Source organism: Gigantopelta aegis, chromosome 4 (genome assembly GCF_016097555.1).
Source record: "Gigantopelta aegis isolate Gae_Host chromosome 4, Gae_host_genome, whole genome shotgun sequence".
NCBI classification, from domain to species: domain Eukaryota; kingdom Metazoa; phylum Mollusca; class Gastropoda; order Neomphalida; family Peltospiridae; genus Gigantopelta; species Gigantopelta aegis.
The window spans coordinates 25675715-25696555 of NC_054702.1; the positions used below are offsets into that span (position 1 = coordinate 25675715).

At 38.4% G+C, this 20841-nt stretch overlaps 2 protein-coding genes across 3 annotated transcripts in view; one reads left to right on the plus strand and one right to left on the minus strand.

Annotated features, from left to right (window-relative positions):
* The window catches only part of LOC121370275 (chromatin assembly factor 1 subunit B-like), a 37495-nt gene extending 32187 nt beyond the window's left edge, over positions 1–5308 (minus strand). Inside the window, exons 1-3 of the mRNA XM_041495408.1 lie at positions 5236–5308; positions 1460–1582; positions 574–676 (exon numbers count right to left, since the gene is read on the minus strand). Of these exons, the coding sequence (XP_041351342.1) occupies positions 574–676; positions 1460–1582 (226 nt within the window). The 5' untranslated portion in view covers positions 5236–5308. The remainder of the gene's footprint in view (positions 1–573; positions 677–1459; positions 1583–5235) is intronic.
* A 71-nt stretch (positions 5309–5379) lies between these two features.
* The window catches only part of LOC121370276 (DNA polymerase theta-like), a 38290-nt gene continuing 22828 nt past the window's right edge, over positions 5380–20841 (plus strand). Inside the window, exons 1-13 of one of the 2 annotated variants that reach the window (XM_041495409.1) lie at positions 5380–5424; positions 5579–5633; positions 7081–7195; positions 8551–8764; positions 9108–10050; positions 10911–11057; positions 12778–12932; positions 13371–13527; positions 14563–14683; positions 15898–16277; positions 16845–16991; positions 17838–18050; positions 20151–20293. In XM_041495409.1, coding sequence (XP_041351343.1) covers positions 8564–8764; positions 9108–10050; positions 10911–11057; positions 12778–12932; positions 13371–13527; positions 14563–14683; positions 15898–16277; positions 16845–16991; positions 17838–18050; positions 20151–20293 — 2607 coding nt within the window. In that variant the 5' untranslated portion in view covers positions 5380–5424; positions 5579–5633; positions 7081–7195; positions 8551–8563. Of the gene's footprint in view, positions 5425–5476; positions 5634–7080; positions 7196–8550; positions 8765–9107; positions 10051–10910; positions 11058–12777; positions 12933–13370; positions 13528–14562; positions 14684–15897; positions 16278–16844; positions 16992–17837; positions 18051–20150; positions 20294–20841 lie in introns of those variants that run through there. The other variant, XM_041495410.1, reaches the window with a different exon arrangement.

The following is a 20841-nucleotide window of genomic DNA, read 5'->3' on the forward strand; positions in this document are numbered from 1 at the left end:
TACAAAGTTTCAACACAATATGTACAAATGCAAGGCTAACTCTGGGTGAGCAAAGCAATTTGCCAAATTGTCTATTCAACTTCATAAATTGCAGAAATTGTCAATTATAAAAAAGTCAATTATTACATGAAATTATTTTGCCAAACTAAAATAAAATTTGCCAACTGATTTCAAAATTCGCCGAGTGCCAGAGCTAGTCCTGAAATGGTAATGTATTCGTGACATGAACTTGCAGGGCTCAAACTTAACAACGTCACCAACAGAAATTGCCATCGTTGAGATATAAATTGCCGTAGGTCAGGAACATCACTGACAGTACAAAAAAGCCATTGGTAAAGCTCCTCACCAATTGCAAAATGTTTACACCTGGTGTACATTATCTGCCAGTGTAACATTTGTACATTTAAAATATGTTTACATATAGCAAAATAACCTACCAGTCATGTTGTTTTGCTGCAAAAGTCACTTTTTAAAACAACTGCCATAGGCAGGGTCAAAATTGCCGTTGGTGGTTTATTTCACCCTGGGCAATTTAAAAAAAGAATTGCTGGGGAGACAAGAATTAAGAATTACCATCAGGTGAAAATCTGCAAGCATTCACTGATCTAGAATGTCGACTAAGAGTTGATAAAAACTGAATGTCGCACTTTCCATCATTAACTTTAAGTTCCCACATCTGAAAATACAACAATAATTTTTTTTTTTTTATTTATTATTTATGTGAAATATCGGAAAATACCAGCATTAAATAATTGTTTAACGGCCCCTAATATGATTTCCAGTCAAGTCAAAATGATTTTATATTATCACCTATGGACGTTTTATTATAGTACCCAGTATTTCAACATATTTTATTTGAAAATGATTTCTTCTTTAAACTTTCTTATTTATTAATTTGACAAGTGGGGCAATAAGAAAAAAAATTACCTAACATTTTGGAATCACACTGGTAAGGATTTTCTGTTTAACTATTTTCAGATATGCAGAGTATTTTTTTTAAACTATTAAAATGTGGTTAAGTTAAAGGTTTAGTTAATTTACAAACCTGTAACAATTTGGATCACGTTACAAGAGAGTGAAACAAGAGTCTATGAAGTTGAACCAGTGAAATATCGTTAAAAACGGACTAAAACTCGACTCCACAACTGTTACTTGTCAGACGTACATGCATTTTTATGTATTTTGTGGTATTAGAAACACCAGGACGACCAGAAAAACTTTGGTTGTACGGAAATGGATAACTTAGACAATCAAATATAAGTAATGTTTCATAAATGGCTCTAATTGTGAAAAATATGTCTTAGTGTTTAAAAACTAGGATCTGTCCCTTTAAGCAAAATCTCATTTAATTTCATTAGTCAAATACTAAATGCTGTACTAGCCACTGTGTATAAAAGTTAGAAATTGACTATTTTGACTTTGGGTAGGATGAGGCCTTAAGAAGAAAGAAGAAACTGACCCGGAGAGTTTTATCCACACAGGCCGTGGCAAGTCGCTGAATGCTGTGATTCCCAGGCTGAAGATCAATGCTGTATATAGGTTCACGTTCATGCCAGCAAATCATAGGAGTTACTACCTTCATCTGCAAAAGCATATAAATTTTAGTTTAAAAAATACATGTTTAACAAGTAGGTCTAGTTCTGTAGCAGTGGGAAAACGCTCACTTGATGCACAGTCAGTCTAGGATCGATCCCCATCGATGGACCTATTGGACTATTTCTCACTCTAGCCAGTGCACCATGACTGGTATATCAAAGGCTGTGGTATGTGCTATCCTATCTGTGGGATGGTGTATACAAAATATCCCTTGCTACGAATGAAAAAATGTAGTGGGTTTCATCTCTATGACTGTGTCAAAATGACCATATGTATGACATCCAATTTCCGATGATTAATAAATCAATGTGCTCTAGTGGTGTTGTTAAATAAAACAAACTTTAGGTCAAGTTCTGGCACTCACCAAATTTGCCAATTACAAATTTTCATTTAATTTGATGAAATAATTTTATGTAATATTTAATGATGATGTGTTAACAAACAACTGGGCTTTTTCATTTTCGAAGTTAACAGATAATTTGGAGAAACTTTCTGATCAACCAGAGCTAACCTTGGTTCATGGTAAACGTATATTTTTTAATCCGAATTACAGCTGGGCGGTATACTGTATCGGTATCATTACCATAAAGCACTAACAACACTATATCTCAGATTCTGACGAATGCAAAATAGTTGAAAAGAAGAGAGATGAGGGCCTTGTGTTTGGAATTTAATTTCATTTAGATGAAATTAGCTGGCGAGACTTAACTCGGACATGCAAATACCGAAAATACTGTTCAATATCACTATCGTATTAACACTGAATACTGTACCGATGTAAATCACCCCCAAAAATACCAATACCGATACCGAACCTGAAATTTCAATACCGCCCAGTTCTAGTTAAACTGTCATTCTTAGTGTGAATATTATTGTTGTATCTATTATTATTGACCACCAGATGTCACAATGAGTGCGAGTGCAAATAATTTTTACATGCTCATATACCACTAGAGTTTCGAGCATGTGCGTCCCGGGGCCTGTCTCTAGATAGCCAGGGGCTTGTCGCGGGACAGAAAAAAATATTTTGAAATTTACATCCAAAAATTAAATAGTGGGTCTTTAAAATTTTTATGCGCATCTCTAATTAATAAAGAAAATTCTACGAATTAAATTTGGTCGCTAGATTAGATTGGGTGGTCAAAAAGAAATTAGATAAGATCAGTGGCCTGACTCGGGATGGAGGAGTGGGGGTGGGGGGTTAGAGTTGAAAATGGGCAGAATTTTGAAAATAGCAATTAGTAAAAAAGTCAATAGAATTTAAAAAAAAAAGAAAAAAAGTTACAAGCCAAAAATAAAAAGAATTGACTGCTCGGTCGAATATTTATATAATTTGGAGCATTTTAGAAGGATAGTCCAAAAATAAATAAGAGAAAGAAGAGAGGATCGGACTATTTAATAATATTAAAAAAAGAAAGTAATTTCGACATAAACTTTTGAACGAAGGTCTAAAAGTTTAAAGTCTGATCTATATGTCCACGTGAGTGGCCTCGTTAAGGCTGTTAGGGTGCACAGCTTGTAGAGATGAGATGGGTTGCATCCCGTCAAGAAAACCCCTAGATTGACAGTCAATAGACATTGAAGGTGTAGTGCTGTGCTGAAATACAGATCTTGAGAAGCCGGATCTGTCTGAACGAGAGAGAGAATCAGACTAGGGTGTAGTCCAGTCGTCATGGGTTGGTATAGTGGTGCAGACGGGCCCGACTCCGGAGGATACAAGATGGTATCACAATAAAACAAAGTAAAGTCTAGAAAAGAGTAGTAGGGGCCGACCCCGCTTCCTATTTCTTCTTAGAGTGGGGCTGTCAATCTTCCAGTGCTGCTAGGACAGGCTCGGACATGTAGTGACTAAACGCGAACAACCGTAGCGTTCTGCAGAATGGCCGTCATACGAGTCACGATAAAAACAAGTCAACATAGTCAGACGGAGAAATGACGTGGAGGCAAGGAAACTCGCTAAAAAAGAATCCAACCTGGTGGTGCAGACTGTCGAAACAAGAAGAGTTCCAGCGTTCAATCAGTTCCAATGGCCGCATACATCCCAGTAGAAAACTTCACTTCGTTGACAAAAACAACAAAAGTGAAGGATCCCCAAGTCGAGCCGCGAAAGCACGTGCAAGTGTGCACAACACGTCTTACCGTGACAAGCTCCAGACTGGGAATGTGTCACAATGAGCAGCTTATTCAGTTTAAGTGAAATCGGTAATAATGGTTGGCTTGTCATAAAAACACATATTTTAAACAATAAAAACATATATTTTAATATACTTGCTCTATAATTTGTTTTTAACTTTAAACGGATGACCACATAACAGTAGTGACAAAGTTTTTGTTAATTAATGCTACATTCTTTACGAAAATGATTATTTACACAAACTTTTTTTAATGGATTCACTGATTTAGAATGGTGATAACTATATTGTATGTTACCATTTACGGACGTTAATGGTGGTTTTACAGTTGCATATAACTGTTTTTCCGTCTAATCCTCGCATCATTGGTAAAACTCACTTTAGTTATTAATATTTTTTTTAAATCGTACTAAGAGTAAACTTGTGTACCTTTTTTTTTTTTCTATGATCCCCTTCCCAAAATCCAGATTTTTCATGGAATATCCCCACCCAACCCCCCCAAAATCTAAATTAAGCATATACATTACATGTGCAACCATAACCCCTCCAGTGAATTGTCTGTACACATCATCTTGAAAAAACATTGATAGTAACTGTTGTGAACAGCTTGTAATGGATCCATTCAGCCAAGGTTTCTGCCAGAGGGTAAAACAGGTATGGCGCCATACCCTATTTTTTTTGCAGATTTCATTTTTTACAAAATTAGCCTACTGTAATTAGCCTACTGTATGGTTCTCTTAACCCTAAACTTAACCCATTTTCTTTCTGGGGGCCTTCCTCCCATACCCCCTGATGACTGTGGTTGCATTCAATTCCATAGCACCATACCCAAAAATTTCTTTCTGGCAGAAACACTATCAGCTGATTGAATTTTTTCCTCATTCCAACCAGTGCACCACAACTGGACAAAGGCTGTGGTATGTGCTTTCTTGTCTGTGGACAAGTGCATATAAAAGATGCCATGTTCAATTGTTGCATTAGCCTAGGAAAAATGTAGCAGGTTTCTTCCGATGACTAGGAGTCCAAATTACCAAATGTTTGACATCCAGTTGCCAATGATTAATTAATCAATGTGCTCCAGTGGTGTTCTTAAACAAAACAAACTCTTTAACTTAAACCAGTATTTATATTCTGGATAGCACAACTTTCGACCATTTGCAAAATATTGTACGAAATTGTAGGGTGCTGGGGGATGCGAGGAATACACCATTTATTACTAACTAAATGAACAGTACACACAACAGCTAAGGATGTGTATTTTACTCACACAATGATCTGTAAAACCTAATATTAATAATTATATGTACATGAGAAGTGTGATTCGCCTCATTCGGGGACTAACAGTAGAGAGTGGTAACACGACTTTCGATACACAGAATTTACACATATTTTGGTTTGTTACATTTTCGATTATAATAATAATACATCAGTTAAACAATTAGTAGATTTCTCGTATTTATAATAACAAACACGTTAGGCAGGGTTTGTTGTACAATAACCTACACACCTTTGTTTACAGATCTGTCGTCCTCCGAATTTACTACTGAGCATCCCCGAATTTAGCGCCAACTTTCAATCGGGATTCCTCGGCCGATTCGTCGAATCACACCGGAAAATCCGTAATTAGCCGCGGCATTCCGAATGGGTACATGCAAAACAACGGATACGGCCGACCAGAAAAATGCGGAAAATTCAAGTAGTTTGTATTCACGTTTTTTGTTATATGCTAAACGTACATCATTTATCGTTGAATATGTATCAGTGTCAGTAAACATGTTATTTTGAATATAAAAAATTACGTTAGTGAGAATTGTAAAGCGTCATTATCTCCATCTATCTTGCATTTTCAGAACACTCCAGTCACCTGTTTCCGTGATATATATAAAATCGTAGGATAGTTTGAAGGTAAAGGTAATTTAGGCATGAGGAAAGTACTTTACTTTGGCACTGTCACTAACCCTAACCCTAAACCTAACTCTTTATAAAAAGTATTTATAATGTTCTTTATACGTGACAGTGCCAAAGGAAAGTTCTACCGGCATGAGTTCGACCGTACCCCCTTTTAATGGTTAGGGATAGTTTTAAGTTTAGCGTTAGGGCATGAGTTCGACCTGTAGGCCTACCCCCCCCCCCCCCCCCCACCCTTTCAATGGTTAGGGTAGTTTTAGGTATAGGGTTAGTCTTTAGAGCCTTTGATATAGAGAGGTACGGGGGTAGTTTTAGGTATAGGGTTAGTCTTTAGAGCCTTTGATATAGAGAGGTACGGGTCGAACTCTTTCCAAAATCTGCCCGGTCCTCCCTTCATTCATTCCATATGTAAGCCCCATCAAAAAATCCCTCGCTGCATTGATGAGGGAGAGCAGGGGACCAGGCGGATAGTTTCCCAACAGACAACATAGAACATGCTGTATATTTTGACAGCGCCAGACTCAGCTTCTATGATTTTGGGCCGAGTCTTTCTAGAAATAAAGGGGCTGGGACGTAGCCCAGTGGTAAAGCACTCCATTGATGCATGCTTGGTTTGGGATCGATCCCCATCGGTGGGCCCATTGGGCTATTTCTCATTCCAGCCACTTCACCACAACTGGTATATCAAAGGCTGTGGTATGTGCTATCATGTCTGTGTGATGGTGCATATAAAAGATCCCTTGCTAATGGAAAAATGTAGCGGGTTTCCTCGCTAAGAGAAATATGCTCTAGTGGTGTTGTTAAACAAAACAAACTTCTTTTTTTTTCTTTCTAGAAATAAAAGCTCAAAACGTATTGCAGATACTGCATGTAGTTTTTAAAATCTGGAAGCAGTCAGCTTATTGGAATGGAATGGATACGCCATAATTATCTATATCATCCCATATCCTACAAAAAATGTCTTTTGTAAATAATGTCAAACCAATGTGTCTTGGAAATAAAAAAATTTTGCTATTTTTCTTCTTCCATTTAGAAAACAATTGGCTAAAAAATAAATAACTTGTAGTAAATTCCATAGTATGAAAAAAAGTGTCCTGTGGGACACAATAGTAGACCTACTTTTTAACAATTATAGTTATTCAATGTTATAATAAAAAATGAATCATATTTGAATTATAATTAGTTTAAATTTTTCTGGGACAAAATCAAAATTTATCTTGTAGTTTTGACTTACACTAATGTGAGTGCATGCGCGCATATGAAAATAATGGAAATTTTTATTACTACAGGGATTATTCCAAAGGTCAGTTAATTGATTGTCATTGTCCGTATTGTTTTAAATTTAAGTGATTTGCATGAAATAAGATTAGATCAGATCTAAAATCTTGACACTGACTTACATGATGACATAACCATCCACAGATTACTTGTTTTGTTATTTCAGTGCAGGTGACAATGAAGGTACAACAGGTGAAACTGATGTGAAAATGCAGAAAATAATCACCAACAGGAATTAGGTGGATAACACATTGGTGGCAGAGAGTGATAACTGCATGCAGGTAACCCTTTAACCAGCTAGGGTGTGGGACGTAGCCCAGTGGTAACGCACATGCATGCTTGATGCACGATTGGTCTGGGATCGATCCCCGTCGGTGGGCCTTTTGGGCTATTTCTCGATCCAACCAGTGCACCACAACTGGTATATCAAAGGCCGTGGTATGTGTTATCCTGTCAGGGATGGTGCATATAAAATATCCCTTTCAACTAATGGAAAAATGTAGCGTGTTTCCTCTCTAAGACTGTCAAAATTACCAAATGTTTGACATCCAAAAGCTGATGATTAATAAATCAATGTGCTCTAGTGGTGTCGTTAAACAAAACAAACTTTTAACTTTAACTTTAACCAGCTAAGGACAAAATATTCAATAGAGATATATCAGTAGTATATGACAAAACACATAGGGATTAGGTTTGTTCTTAACATAAGACTACATACAGTTTACAATTTAACTATGTAACAGTTCAACTGTGGCTCCATGCTCATATTTATTTTGTTACATTGTTTGGGTAACAAAAATTTAATTTGGCTATGTAATTAAAATACATCAAATCGCAAACAGTATTTTCCATCAATATTATTACATATATTATTAAAATCTGTGCTTGTAAAACTAGACTGAAGACTACAATAAAGAGTGAGAGACTTTAACATATTTGCAATGCCATACAAATTGCATGCTTGTATCATCAGTAAACATTTGAGTCTAGACTCTAAAATGTTAGAAGCACCGGTCCTGAACTAAGACAACACTCTTCTGTACTGGGATTGACCACTGGTCATACAGGGGTGTAGAAATGGAACGTATTTCACTAGCCCACCAGACCAGAACCAACTAAAATTTACTAGTCCGCAATAATTTCTACTAGTCCGCCAGTCTATATAATAATATATTATTATTAATATTATACTATACAGTGTCTTCACTTCGAATGATATATATATGAATATATTGACAAAACATTATTAAGAACACCTGGTATGGTAAGTGATCAACATCACGTGGCCCATCAGACTCATACTTGCATTTTTCAACTCGTCTATCACAATTTTTACTCGCATTTGACAAGTGGGTGAGTACTTTCTGCACCCCTATCAAACCAGAGACCGGACCCAGCGTGGGCATCCCTGAACTGTGAGTGGATATGGGCATGTAAATTTTTTTTGACCTGACCTGACCTGACCTGACCTAAGATATACTGTATTGCTTTTAAGTGTTCTAATTAGGAGCATGATTGCTCAAACCTAGCACCATTTCAGGATAGTTATCTGTAGCTGTTCTTGATTTGTTTTCCTCACTACAAACACTGGGTACCTGGTTGTACACTATTATTTATGGCATCAGTTTTTAATCAGTTACTTTCAGAGCATGAAAAAGCTCACCCAGACATGGAGACAACAAAAATCAGGATCTTTTCCGAGAAACACTGCCAAGGAAGAGGCTCACGGGCCGCCTGCAGGCAGTGCCACAATGACAAAACGTCTCGGTCGACTGCCAGTGACAGTGACGACAAGGAAGGTTGTTGCAATGGTTACAAACACTGGCAAAGGGGATCACCTTCAGAATGGGGTAAGCATAAGCTAATAGCCAGAGCATTTCATAAGTTACTTTGTGACATCTGTGCTGACTATACATATGTTTTGTAATCGATTGTCGACGACTGGTATATCAAAGGCCATGGTAACAGCATTAAGGAGCGTTCTACTTTAACTCGTAATGAATAAGCTGGGTCTTCAGACTAATAAAATAAACGTGGTGGAATACTTCAGTTATTATTATGAATTCAAGTAATTTTCAAATATTGTATGCATCCTTAAGTTTTTTTAAATATTTCCTTTCATTAATTATAACTTTTTATTTACATGATTAAAAATCTAATTTTTAAAATTTATAGTCTATCTTTTATTTGTAGTGTGGCTCATCAATGGTAAATACAACCAATAACACATCATTTACTTTGGATCTCGATGAAGATTTAATTTCCGCTGTTGAGTTGATGGAGCAAGACCTCAAATCAGGAAAATCTCCCAGGAGGCATCTGCCATTGTCCAAATCACCACTTGTATGTAGTACACCCATAACCAGCTGCAAACGAAGCAATGGAAACTGGTCTAACAAGAAGCAGACGTCTGGTAATGTCTCTGCAGGTTTATCTGGAAGTAGAGATAGGCCTGTCCAAGTGGGGATAACTCTTAGCGGAAAGAGGAGAAGAGAGGCCAGACAAGCTGGAAATAAATCTGTTAAGAAAAAAAATTTGTTGTCGTTTTCCAATAATAACAAATCACTAACACCATCAAATAGCCCTGCAGACAAAAAGAAGTGCAGTGGGTTAGAGAATAATGACAGTGTTAAAAAAGTAAATAAATCGGTGATGCCACTTCATATTTCAGTTGACAAAAGTCCACACAAGTCATCATCTTCTGGTATACATTTTACTACCATTAAAAGCGGAGGTAGTGAAAGTGTAAAAAGGTTCACCGATTTGCAGCAGAAAAATGACACAAAAGGAAAAGAATATTTGTTTAATGACACGTCACAGGTTAATGAAAGAAAATCTGAAGACCGATCAAAGCAAGATGCTCCTGAAAATAGTGCATCTACAATTCCAGGAATTTTTAGTTTAATGAAGAATAATAATCGGATAGATACGAACAGCGTGGATAAAAACCTGTTCTCCAAGAAGAGCTCTTACGAGACTGGAGAAGGAGACCATGAGGATAAGGGTAAGACGAAGACTTTGACAAAGGTTTCAACTGAGGATTCCAAGATTTCCACTGTACCATGTCAGATGAATAAGACCAGTTCAGAGAAAACTTCAAAAGAGGGAGAGATTGATAAACTCTCAACAATAGTAGGTCAGACATTTTTTATAATTTATATTTGCTTATTGCCCGTTTTTCAAAGTTAATTTCTTTTAAGCAACATGTATTACTTTGATTGGTATTTTTACCATACAAATTTAGAAATGAAAAAGGAAAGTAATATTGTTTTGTATTATTTAATTAAATTTTTAAAATTTGACTCTTTGTGTTAATTAAAATGACATTATGCTTTACAGGGTTTCTGCCAAGATTAAAACGGGTATGGTGCCATACCCAAATTGTTTGCAGATTTTATTTTTTTAAGTTAACCTCTTGACAAAATTAATTACTGTATTATTTTGTTAACCCTAACTCTAAACGTAACCAATTTGTTTTCTGGGGGAGGCCCCCCCATACTGGTTGACTGGTTGCATGCAATTCCATAATGCCATACACAAAAATTTCTTTCTGGCAGAAACACTGGCTTAAATTCCTATTGATGACCATAAACAGATGGATGGTTATTGCAACATCTTTTAAATATTGAGAGAGGAAAATGTCTGTTTGCCAGTTTATTTAAGATATGCTAATCAAAATATTAACATACCGGTAGATACTTGCATGTGATGGTTGCTCGTTTCATCTGTTACACCATATTCCTTTGTTTATTTTTGTAACAAAAAAAACCCTTTAATTTTAAATTAACTCTATTACTTTAGAACACTAGTGGACATACATTTAATTGGATTGATGCAAAACTATATAATTTGAAAATTAATTAAGGTTGCTTCAGATTTTAAAAACTTAAAACTTTCTTTAAAATTTTTTTACTTAAAACCATGACTTTGGCCATAGGCAGATCTCAATACATTAATGTTTTTATTTCATAGTGTTACAATGTTTTTCTTTGACAGGTGTGTCTGGTGAATCCTCTGATTCTTCTCGTCTGTTGCTGTCGTCGTGGGGTCTTCCCGAACCCGTTCTCAAGCAGTATAACAGTATGGGCATCACGCAGATGTTTGAGTGGCAGGCAGAGTGTTTGTGCATAGGAAATGTTTTAGGTCAGATCATCCTTTATGAAAAAAAAACACTTTCAGTTCATTGTATTAAAAAAACCCAGCTACACCAATACAGTGTTGGAAATGATTGGGTTTCAATAAAGTAGGGTGGGGGTCCATGTTATGTAAATATTATCAAAGTTTGTGTGACCACCCTGGGCATTCAACACAGTGCAACGTCTCCTCATTGAGTTGACAAGCCGTTGAAAGAAAGGGAGTGAGTTCCATTCATGGACCAATGCTGCCTCCAGCGCCTAATATTCTGAGGTTGTCCGCGATGAAGGCGACGTTTTCATCCCAGACGTGTTCGATAGGCGCCATGTCCGGTGATAAGGCTGGCCACGGCAACCTGAGCCAGCAACGCCTCCCTGGCTGATTGTCCTATAGTTTTGACGTCACACGGCTTAACGCGTTGTCTGAACACATGAAGTTGTGTTCTGTGGTTGAATGAGAACCCACCCCACACCATAGTCGGTCGGCCTGGCCCGGATATCCCAATTAGTGGCCAGTCAGCGTTTTGAAAGTAAACAGAAGTTGCCACTGGCCACGTAATCTTTGATTACACTGATCAGGTGCCGATTTATGTGGACCACGCTCTAAGTTCAGCCAGCAAACATTTTAGGCTAACCGTTCGCGAACTATTTGATTGGTGCCGTAACATGGCAATTTGTCGAAACATGTTTGTTGTGAAGCGCATAAACCAATCTAGCGGGCCGTTTTTTCTGCTGGTCTGGCTGAACTCTGCCCAGGAATCATTGGAAGATTAGGGGTGTGGGCAGCATACGATTCCTAAGGTGGGTTCACCGGATGTACCGGTCTAACCGGTTGCCGGTGCGTGGTCGATCGGTTCACAGATCCAGTGATTTGGGGACGTTGAATGAAAGGCGTGCGATTGTCGCAAACATGACAGCGCCAATGTTGGCTACTGTCTTTCGGCTTGCAACATCCCCGATGGCCATCCCTCGCTGGAGTTGCGTCAGTCGCGGCATTTAGCCATTGATTGGCTGTTGCGATGTTGGATCAAACAACGTGTTTTGAGAATTCATCACACAGGTAATGATGGGGTGGGACTGCGGGGGGTATGTCCTTTAACACAGTTGGGTCACCAAAGATACTGGTCAATTCTTTTCGGTTAGGACCTGCAGTTTATATTTGTAAACTGATAAAAGAAGAAAATAAGATATTTTGTTTCATAAATAAACCTGATCTCTGACCTATAGTTTTTCACCTCTATTTATTACATGATCAGAATTTTGTGACCATCTAAGTTCAGCCAGCAAACATTTGGCTTTCGCGAACTATTTGATTGGTGCCTAACATGGCAATTTAGTTTATTGTGAACAGTTTTTTCTGCTGGTCTGGCTTATGAAATGGGGGAGGGGGGCATGGGTCAAAGGTCAGGTTAAGCATTTATGAAAAGAGAAAATGATTCAAATTTTCTTCATTGTTTAAAAATGCACTATTATGAAATGGAAAATGTTATTATTGAGTTAAGTTACAAGAAAAAGCTGTCTGATCCTCCATCTAAATCTTCTTAGTTCTGGTGGGTTTTTTTAATTCTTGCAACTTTACTATCCAGTAATGCCATGCAAAAAGACATGTACAGACGATACGATGTTGCTTAAGAGAGCTTTATGAATTAAACTCTGTCATCTGTTGTACTTGATTGTTTTCACCGTTACTTTGTGAATTGGTATTTTAATTTATTTTCATGCTGTTGTAGGTGGTGGTAACCTAGTTTACGCTGCACCAACCAGTGCTGGCAAGACGATGGTTGCCGAGTTGCTCATTCTCAAACGGGTGTTGGAGACCCGGAAGAAGGCTCTCTTCATTTTGCCCTTCGTGTCTGTCACCAGAGAAAAGATGTTTTCACTTCAGGTAATATCGGGCCATGATGTGTTCTGTGTCATCTCATACATCATTGTCTATTTTACAGAGATCACTAAACTATTGTAGAAAATAAACTGGTGTTATATTGTGCAAATGTCATTAATTAAAATTTCAAATAAATTATTCCATCGTTTCCCAGTCTACCGTCATCAAGTGTTGTAGTAATCTTGTTCTTCTTGTTTTTGTTAAATAATCTTTCAAGAGTTCATTTCTGTTTGTATAAAATTCAGTTGTAGTCTAGTTTTAGATCTAAAAATTAGTTTAGGCAGTTATGCTAGGAGGCAGACGATAGGTTACACACTGAAGTAAATATTGTTCAAAATGTGCTGAGTTGTCAATAAACATACATGTATATTCCTTTCCTTTTGTATTTTGAGATGAGTAATATATATATATTTTTTTTTTCTATGCACAATGTTTTTTCAGCAATTGTACCAGGATGCCGGTATCCGAGTCAGTGGTTTTATGGGCGGTTATAGTCCACCTGGAGGCTTCAATGCTGTTGATGTGGCTGTGTGTACCATCGAGAAGGGCAACAGTCTCATTAACCGGCTTATAGAGGAGAAAACAACTGACCAGCTGGGTAAGCTGAATTTAAACTTTACAGAAACCTGAAAACAAATTACAGATAACCAATTTCATTTTGTATAACATGATATAACCATGTATGTGATGTCCTAAATTTTATCTTCTGGGGTTGGTGGGGGTTTTTTTTTTGTGAAACTAAACTTTTGTAATCTTCAGGCAAATGAAACTACATGTATTTTTCCAATTTTCAGTGACCTGAATAAGGCACATTTTCGCATTTTGAGATGTGACTGTTGGTGCATTCCAGCTACAGCTATCCTGTCTGTGGGATTGTGCATGTAAAAATATACCCTTGCTACTAATAGAAAAATGTGTCGGGTTTCCTCAGACTGCATGTCAAAATAACCACGTTTGACATCCAATAGCCGATGATTAATAAATAATTTCTTTTCTACTTTACCTGGCCTCAAACAAATACAGATTCCCCTAAAGAACCAAATCAGCGAAAGAAAAGGAAGGAAGTTACTGTCATGTGAAGGAGGAAGACTCGTTGGAAGAATTTTAGGCCATCCCTATGGCTGTTGGGATGTTTGGACCAGACTACTATCCTTAGGGGAATGTGCATTTGTTTGAGGCAAGGTGAAGTATTCTTAAAAGAGAAAACACCTCAAGTTTTCTCCAGTGTGCTCTAGTAGTGTCGTTAAACAAAAACGAACGGTTTTAGCCTAACTATAATGGAGAGTGGTATTGCACTCACCTGATGTCCATTGGGCTATTTCTTGCTCCATCCAGTGCACCACAACTGGTACATCAAAGGCCGTGGTATGTGCTGTCCTGTCTGTGGGATGGTACATATAAAAGATCCCTTGCTGCTAATCGAAAAGAGTAGCCCATGAAGTGGCGATAGCGGGTTTTTCTCTCTCAATATATGTGTGGTCCGTAACCATATGTCTGACGCCATATAACTAAATAAAATGTGTTGAGTGCATCATTAAATAAAATATTTTCTTCCTTCCTTCACCTGATGTCCGCTATGGTGTATGTTGTAGGTATTAATGGTTGTGTAGTTGTAATTATTGTTTTATTGCAGGTATTATTGTGGTGGATGAGCTGCACATGGTAGGAGACTCACACCGTGGATATCTCCTCGAACTTCTGCTTACAAAGATTGCCTATGTGGCCAACAAGGGCAGACCTAAAGCTGGAGAAAAGTAAGACATCATCCTGAACAGGGCCCCGTTCCACGAGGCGATCTTAGCCCTAAGATCACCTTAAGTGTATAACTACCTTATGTATTTAAGGTGATCGTAGCACTAAGATCGCTTCGTGGAATGGGGTCCATGAACTTAGTGCTGTCATTGGGGCCATAGCAGAATCTTAGAACAGTCTTTGTATAAAGCTGCGATGCTGTCTACACTCAACATGGGCTGGTGGTATTTAATATTTATCCTGCAACCACCATTTCTATTGACAGAATATGATGACGGATAAAGCAAAGTCATAGCCTGCTACTAGCAGGATATAGCTTTTGACGTCATTCATGTGACGTCACACACATAGCTACATTACAAAATCGCTCATTTGACCTCAAGGTTCTTGTACAATGTGGCTGAAATAACAAATAATAGCTTTTCCCCTTAATTTTTATGGTCTGCAGGATAAAGATAATAACTAGTTAATGACATGGAATATCTGCTTTATTTTGTTCAGGCCGATCCTCACGGAATTTCCCATTCTTACCTTTACAGGATAAAGCAGATATCTGACGTTATTAAATAGTTATTCTCTTTATTCTCTATGTATATGTTTAATATTAGTGGTGGTGATGGCATTTATGATCTAGTGAGTGAGCTGTTTTATGTGCACATTCAGAACAAGTTGTTGTAGCACACCATACATCTAGTAGTAGGGTTAGGATTTAACATTATTAGTGGTAGGGGTTAGAAAGATCTCAATTCTAGTAGTGCAGGCTTCACTATTAAAACATTTGAGGGGAGTCATTAATTGCTCCCCTAACTTAATTACGAGGAGCCATTTAAGATATTACCATATACAGTGAAACTTCTCAAAACCAGACCCTCTGTAAACCAGAATTCCCTTAAAACCGGACATTTTTCATGGTTCCTTTTTAAATATAAGTGCAGAAGAGAACCTCTGTAAACCGGATACCTCTTAAAACCAGACTTTTTACTTGGTTCTGCAGGTGTCTGGTTTAGAGGAGTTTCACTGTAGATACCATATAGACTCACTAAGGGGAGCGAAAAATTACTCACCTTGAATTAGTCTCGGGAGTGATGGAGAGCAATAGCTCCCCTTAGATGACAAGGTCTAGCAGTGATGTGAGATTTTAATGTCTGGTAGTCTAGTCTGCAGTTATAAATGTTTTTGGTATTTTTGTCCTAAAATTTTCTTGGATGTATTTCAGGTCATCTGGCGATTACAACCCTGTGCAGATAGTTGGAATGAGTGCCACCTTACCTAACCTGGACCTGCTGGCCAGGTGGTTACACGCCGATGTTTTCCGAACTGACTTTCGACCTGTGCCCCTCACAGAGTGCCTCAAGCTGGGTGCGGTGTTATTCAACAGTGAAATGCGAAAGATTGGCGACATCAATATGTGCCATGTTTGCAAGGGCGATGAGGACCACATCATTCCACTGTGTCTGGAGACCGTCCTGGCCGGCCATGCCGTACTCATCTTCTGTCCCACCAAGAACTGGTGTGAGAAACTCTGCGAGACTATCGCAAGAGAATTTTACATGATGATGAAAAATCCACCAACAGCTGCGACTGACAAAGGGCAAGGTAAGTTCGGAAATCTTGGTGAGCCTATTGTTAAAGAGTTCTAACTGATATTTTGAGAAAAAAAGTCACTATCAGCAAAGACAGCCATACAATAAAATTGTGAAAATAATTCCACATAAGGGTGGGTTATAGCTCGGTAGTAGAGCACGTGTTTGACATGCAATGGATCGTATGATCTATTAACCTCATTTAACGTAGGTCCTTCAAATGCCGTGGTATGTACTGTCCTGGATGGAAAAGGTCATATGAAAAACCCCTTGCTCATTTTTCATTTCGAGTAGCCTATGTGGCAATAGCATTTTTCTTTTTCTTTTTTTTTGCTATCTCTCGTGAAATATTTTATTTTTAAAAATTTGATTAACGACAGTTGCTAAGCAACTGAAAATTGGTCAGCAACTATTTAACATTTATAATATGCAGCAATCTTTGAAACCTGCATAGCTAGTCGCAATGCAATAGTGTTGAAATAACCATTATGTTAGACTCCAAATAGCCAAAGTTTAAAATGTGCAGAGGTATCATTAAACAAATATTCCTTACCTTTACCTTTTTCTGTGCTGCTTTTAGGTTTTCAGAAGGCATCGGAGCTGTTTCGGATCCCACTGAACGCCACGGCTCTGCGGGATGTGTATCTACAGTTACAGAGAACTCCTGTTGGTGTCGACAGCACACTGGGCAAGACTGTGCCATATGGTGTGGCATTTCACCACGCAGGTTTGACGCTTGAAGCCTACATTTGTTTTATCAGCCAGTTTATCTTGTCAGCTTTCATTACAAAAAATAATATCAATTACAGGTAGTCGTTAATTGTGTGCAGTTGAAAATTGGATTTTTTTTACATTTCAGGATTTTAGTGTATGGGCCCCTATCTGCTGAAGAGTTAGAAATATTTTAGTACATTTAAAGCTATTTTAAGCTAATACGTGTTCCTATTTTAGTGGTTATGGGGTGAATTGGACTAGTTATCTGCTTGTTCATACTTAATTTTGGTGTGCTTATTATTCAGGAAAGTATTCGTGACCATGACTTTGATGCAGTTTATAGCCTTGCTTATTGCAATAAATCTACTTACAATTGTAGCTGCAGAAAAAGCCATACTATTATCATTCTCAAAAGACATTTTAAAAAATTGAGAAAAGAGTGCAAAATGGAGATATCTGTATAAATTGCTTGTTTGATATACAATGCAATATTAAATTCACAGCAGTTATATCAAAATAGATTAAATCCCATTAGATGGCTATAAAAACCAGTGATACATGTATTATGAAATTACCAGTATAATTATTGAGAACATAAAACACCAATTAACATCTCTCAAGGACTTAAGTTTTGTTAACACACCTTTTAAGTAATGACTTAATGTAAAGCTGCATATTCATAATGCAATTTGTTGCACCAACTTGTCGCATGCGATTTGTCATGAGAAATAGGATGTGTTCTAATCGGCATGACTTAGATGTTCTCACAGTACGATTCGATCACATGAGACAAGTCTGTGTGATGAATCGCATAATGAGAATGCTGCTTAAGGAGTTGTGAATGAATAAATATTTTCAGGTTTAACCTTTGATGAGCGTGACATCATTGAGGGAGCGTTCCGAAACGGCAGCCTCAAGGTCTTGGTTGCCACATCGACGCTGTCGTCGGGTGTAAACCTGCCAGCACGGCGAGTGATCATCCGCTCGGTGATGTTCCATGGGAAGGTCATCGAGGCCCTCACGTACAAACAGATGGCTGGTCGGGCCGGCAGGAAGGGAGTAGACACAGCAGGTTAGTCAGATGTACTAGCATCACGTACAAACAGATGGCTGGTCGGGCCGGCAGAAAGGGAGTAGACACAGCAGGTTAGTCAGATGTACTAGCATCACGTACCAACAGATGGCTGGTCGGGCCGGCAGGAAGGGAGTAGACACAGCAGATTAGTCAGATGTACTAGCATCACGTACAAACAGATGGCTGGTCGGGCCGGCAGCAAGGGAGTAGACACAGCAGGTTAGTCAGACGTACTAGCATCACATACAAACAGATGGCTGGTCGGGCCGGCAGGTAGGGAGTAGACACAGCAGGTTAGTCAGATGTACTAGCATCACATACAGATGGCTGGTCGGGCCGGAAGGAAGGGAGTAGACAGCAGGTTAGTCAGATGTACTAGCATCACATACAGATGGCTGGTCGGGCCGGCAGGAAGGGAGTAGACACTGCAGGTTAGTCAGATGTACTAGCATCACATACAAACAGATGGCTGGTCGGGCCGGCAGGAAGGGAGTAGACACTGCAGGTTAGTCAGATGTACTAACATCACATACAGATGGCTGGTCGGGCCGGCAGGAAGGGAGTAGACACTGCAGGTTAGTCAGATGTACTAGCATCACATACAAACAGATGGCTGGTCGGGTCGGCAGGAAGGGAGTAGACACTGCAGGTTAGTCAGATGTACTAGCATCACATACAAACAGATGGCTGGTCGGCCCGGCAGGAAGGGAGTAGACACTGCAGGTTAGTCAGATGTACTAGCATCACAAACAGGTGGCTGGTCGTGCCGGCAGGAAGGGAGTAGACACAGCAGGTTAGTCAGATGTACTAGCATCACAAACAGGTGGCTGGTCGGGTCGGCAGGAAGGGAGTAGACACTGCAGGTTAGTTAGATGTACTAGCATCACATACAAACAGGTGGCTGGTCGGGTCGGCAGGAAGGGAGTAGACACTGCAGGTTAGTCAGATGTACTAGCATCACATACAAACAGATGGCTGGTCGGGCCGGCAGGAAGGGAGTAGACACTGCAGGTTAGTCAGATGTACTAGCATCACAAACAGGTGGCTGGTCGGGAGTAGACACTGCAGGTTAGTCATATATACCACAATCATAATTGGAGAATTGAATTAATTTTTGACAAAAACCATGATGATGGAGCACAAGTTTATAACTTACAGATTTTAACGTAAAATGTTTGTAAATACAAAATAATGTTGATATGTGAAAGGATAAGTCCTTTTTTCGATAGTTTTTATTTGAATAACTGGTCCTGAAATATCAATACTATATTTGTACTTTATATGACCTTACATACAATAAAGAATTAAATTGAATTGAATTTTTATGATATTTTATAGCAGTTGGTGTTGTTTAAAATTAAGCAAAAAAAAAAAAAAAAAAAGAAGAAAAGGTTGTGCTTAATTATGTGGATTTGTGGCCAAATGTCAAGCATATGTGGCCATTATTCCCAATCACTGTAACCACAATTGTTATTGAAAGCAAACTACAATATTTTATTATTTTGATTGTTGGTAAAAGGATGAAATTTATTATAAAATTAGTCACAAACAGCTATTAATTCCTCAAAATGAGTAACATTCTGCCGAAAACAACTGTTCCACTAAAATTAACAGTTATTTCTCACTGAAAAAGTAAATTGATCGTAGTTTCTATCAAAGCTATTTCTGGTTGTTTTACTATTATTTCAGTCAGTGCCATATGAAAAACAGCAGAAAATATGAATTGGTGAATACAGTGTGTCAACTTGCATGACAACAATCAAGATATCTTGCTTGCAGTATCCAGAAGAATAATTAGAAAAACTGCCTTAGTATATATGTTTTTAATTAATATCTTTGCGGTCTTTGTTTCATGGGTTTTTTTTTGCACCAGATAGTATTTAATATACAATAATTTTAGAATATAAAATAACAGTAACAATGTTATGCCAGTTATACATAATGACCACAGCCATTTTAGTTCAGCAGAGTAAGTACACCTCACGATCAGCATGTCACATCATGTATTAAAAGATCCTAATCCTAATCGTTGTCTGCTAAATATCCGTCGGTAAATGGTCCTGGCATTCACAACTTGAATTTATGTTTTGTTTCTAGGAGAATGTATATTGGTTTGCAAGCAGAATGAGAAGACAAAGGCGATCAACTTGATGAAGTCGGAGTTACCTCCCGTCAAGAGCTGCTTGATACGGGAAGACCACGAGGGTCTCAGTTCCTGCATGAAGCGAGCCATTCTCGAGGTACTGCAGTTAAGTAGACTATATAGAGTAAAGTAAAAGTAAAGTTTGTTTTATTTAACAACGCCACTAAAGCACATTGATTTTTTATCTTATCATTGGCTATTGGACGTCAAACATATGGTCATTCTGACAGTTTTTTTTAGAGGAAACCCGCTGTCGCCACATAGGCTACTCTTTTACGACAGGCAGCAAGGGATCTTTGCACTTCCCACAGGCAGGATAGCACAAACCATGGCCTTTGTTGAACCAGTTATGGATCACTGGTTGGTGCAAGTGGTTTACACCTACCCATTGAGCCTTGCGGAGCACTCACTCAGGGTTTGGAGTTGGTATCTGGATTAAAAATCCCATGCCTCGACTGGAATCCGAACCCAGTACCTACCAGCCTGTAGACCGATGGCCTAACCACGACGCCACCGAGGCCGATACTATATAGAGATGCCATTTTTAAGATGTTCTTGACCAACAGTCTTTATAACAAAAAAGGGGATGAGATTTAGCGAAGTCAGCTGAGGTGCTTGCGTCACAGGATCGAACCACCTAGGTGG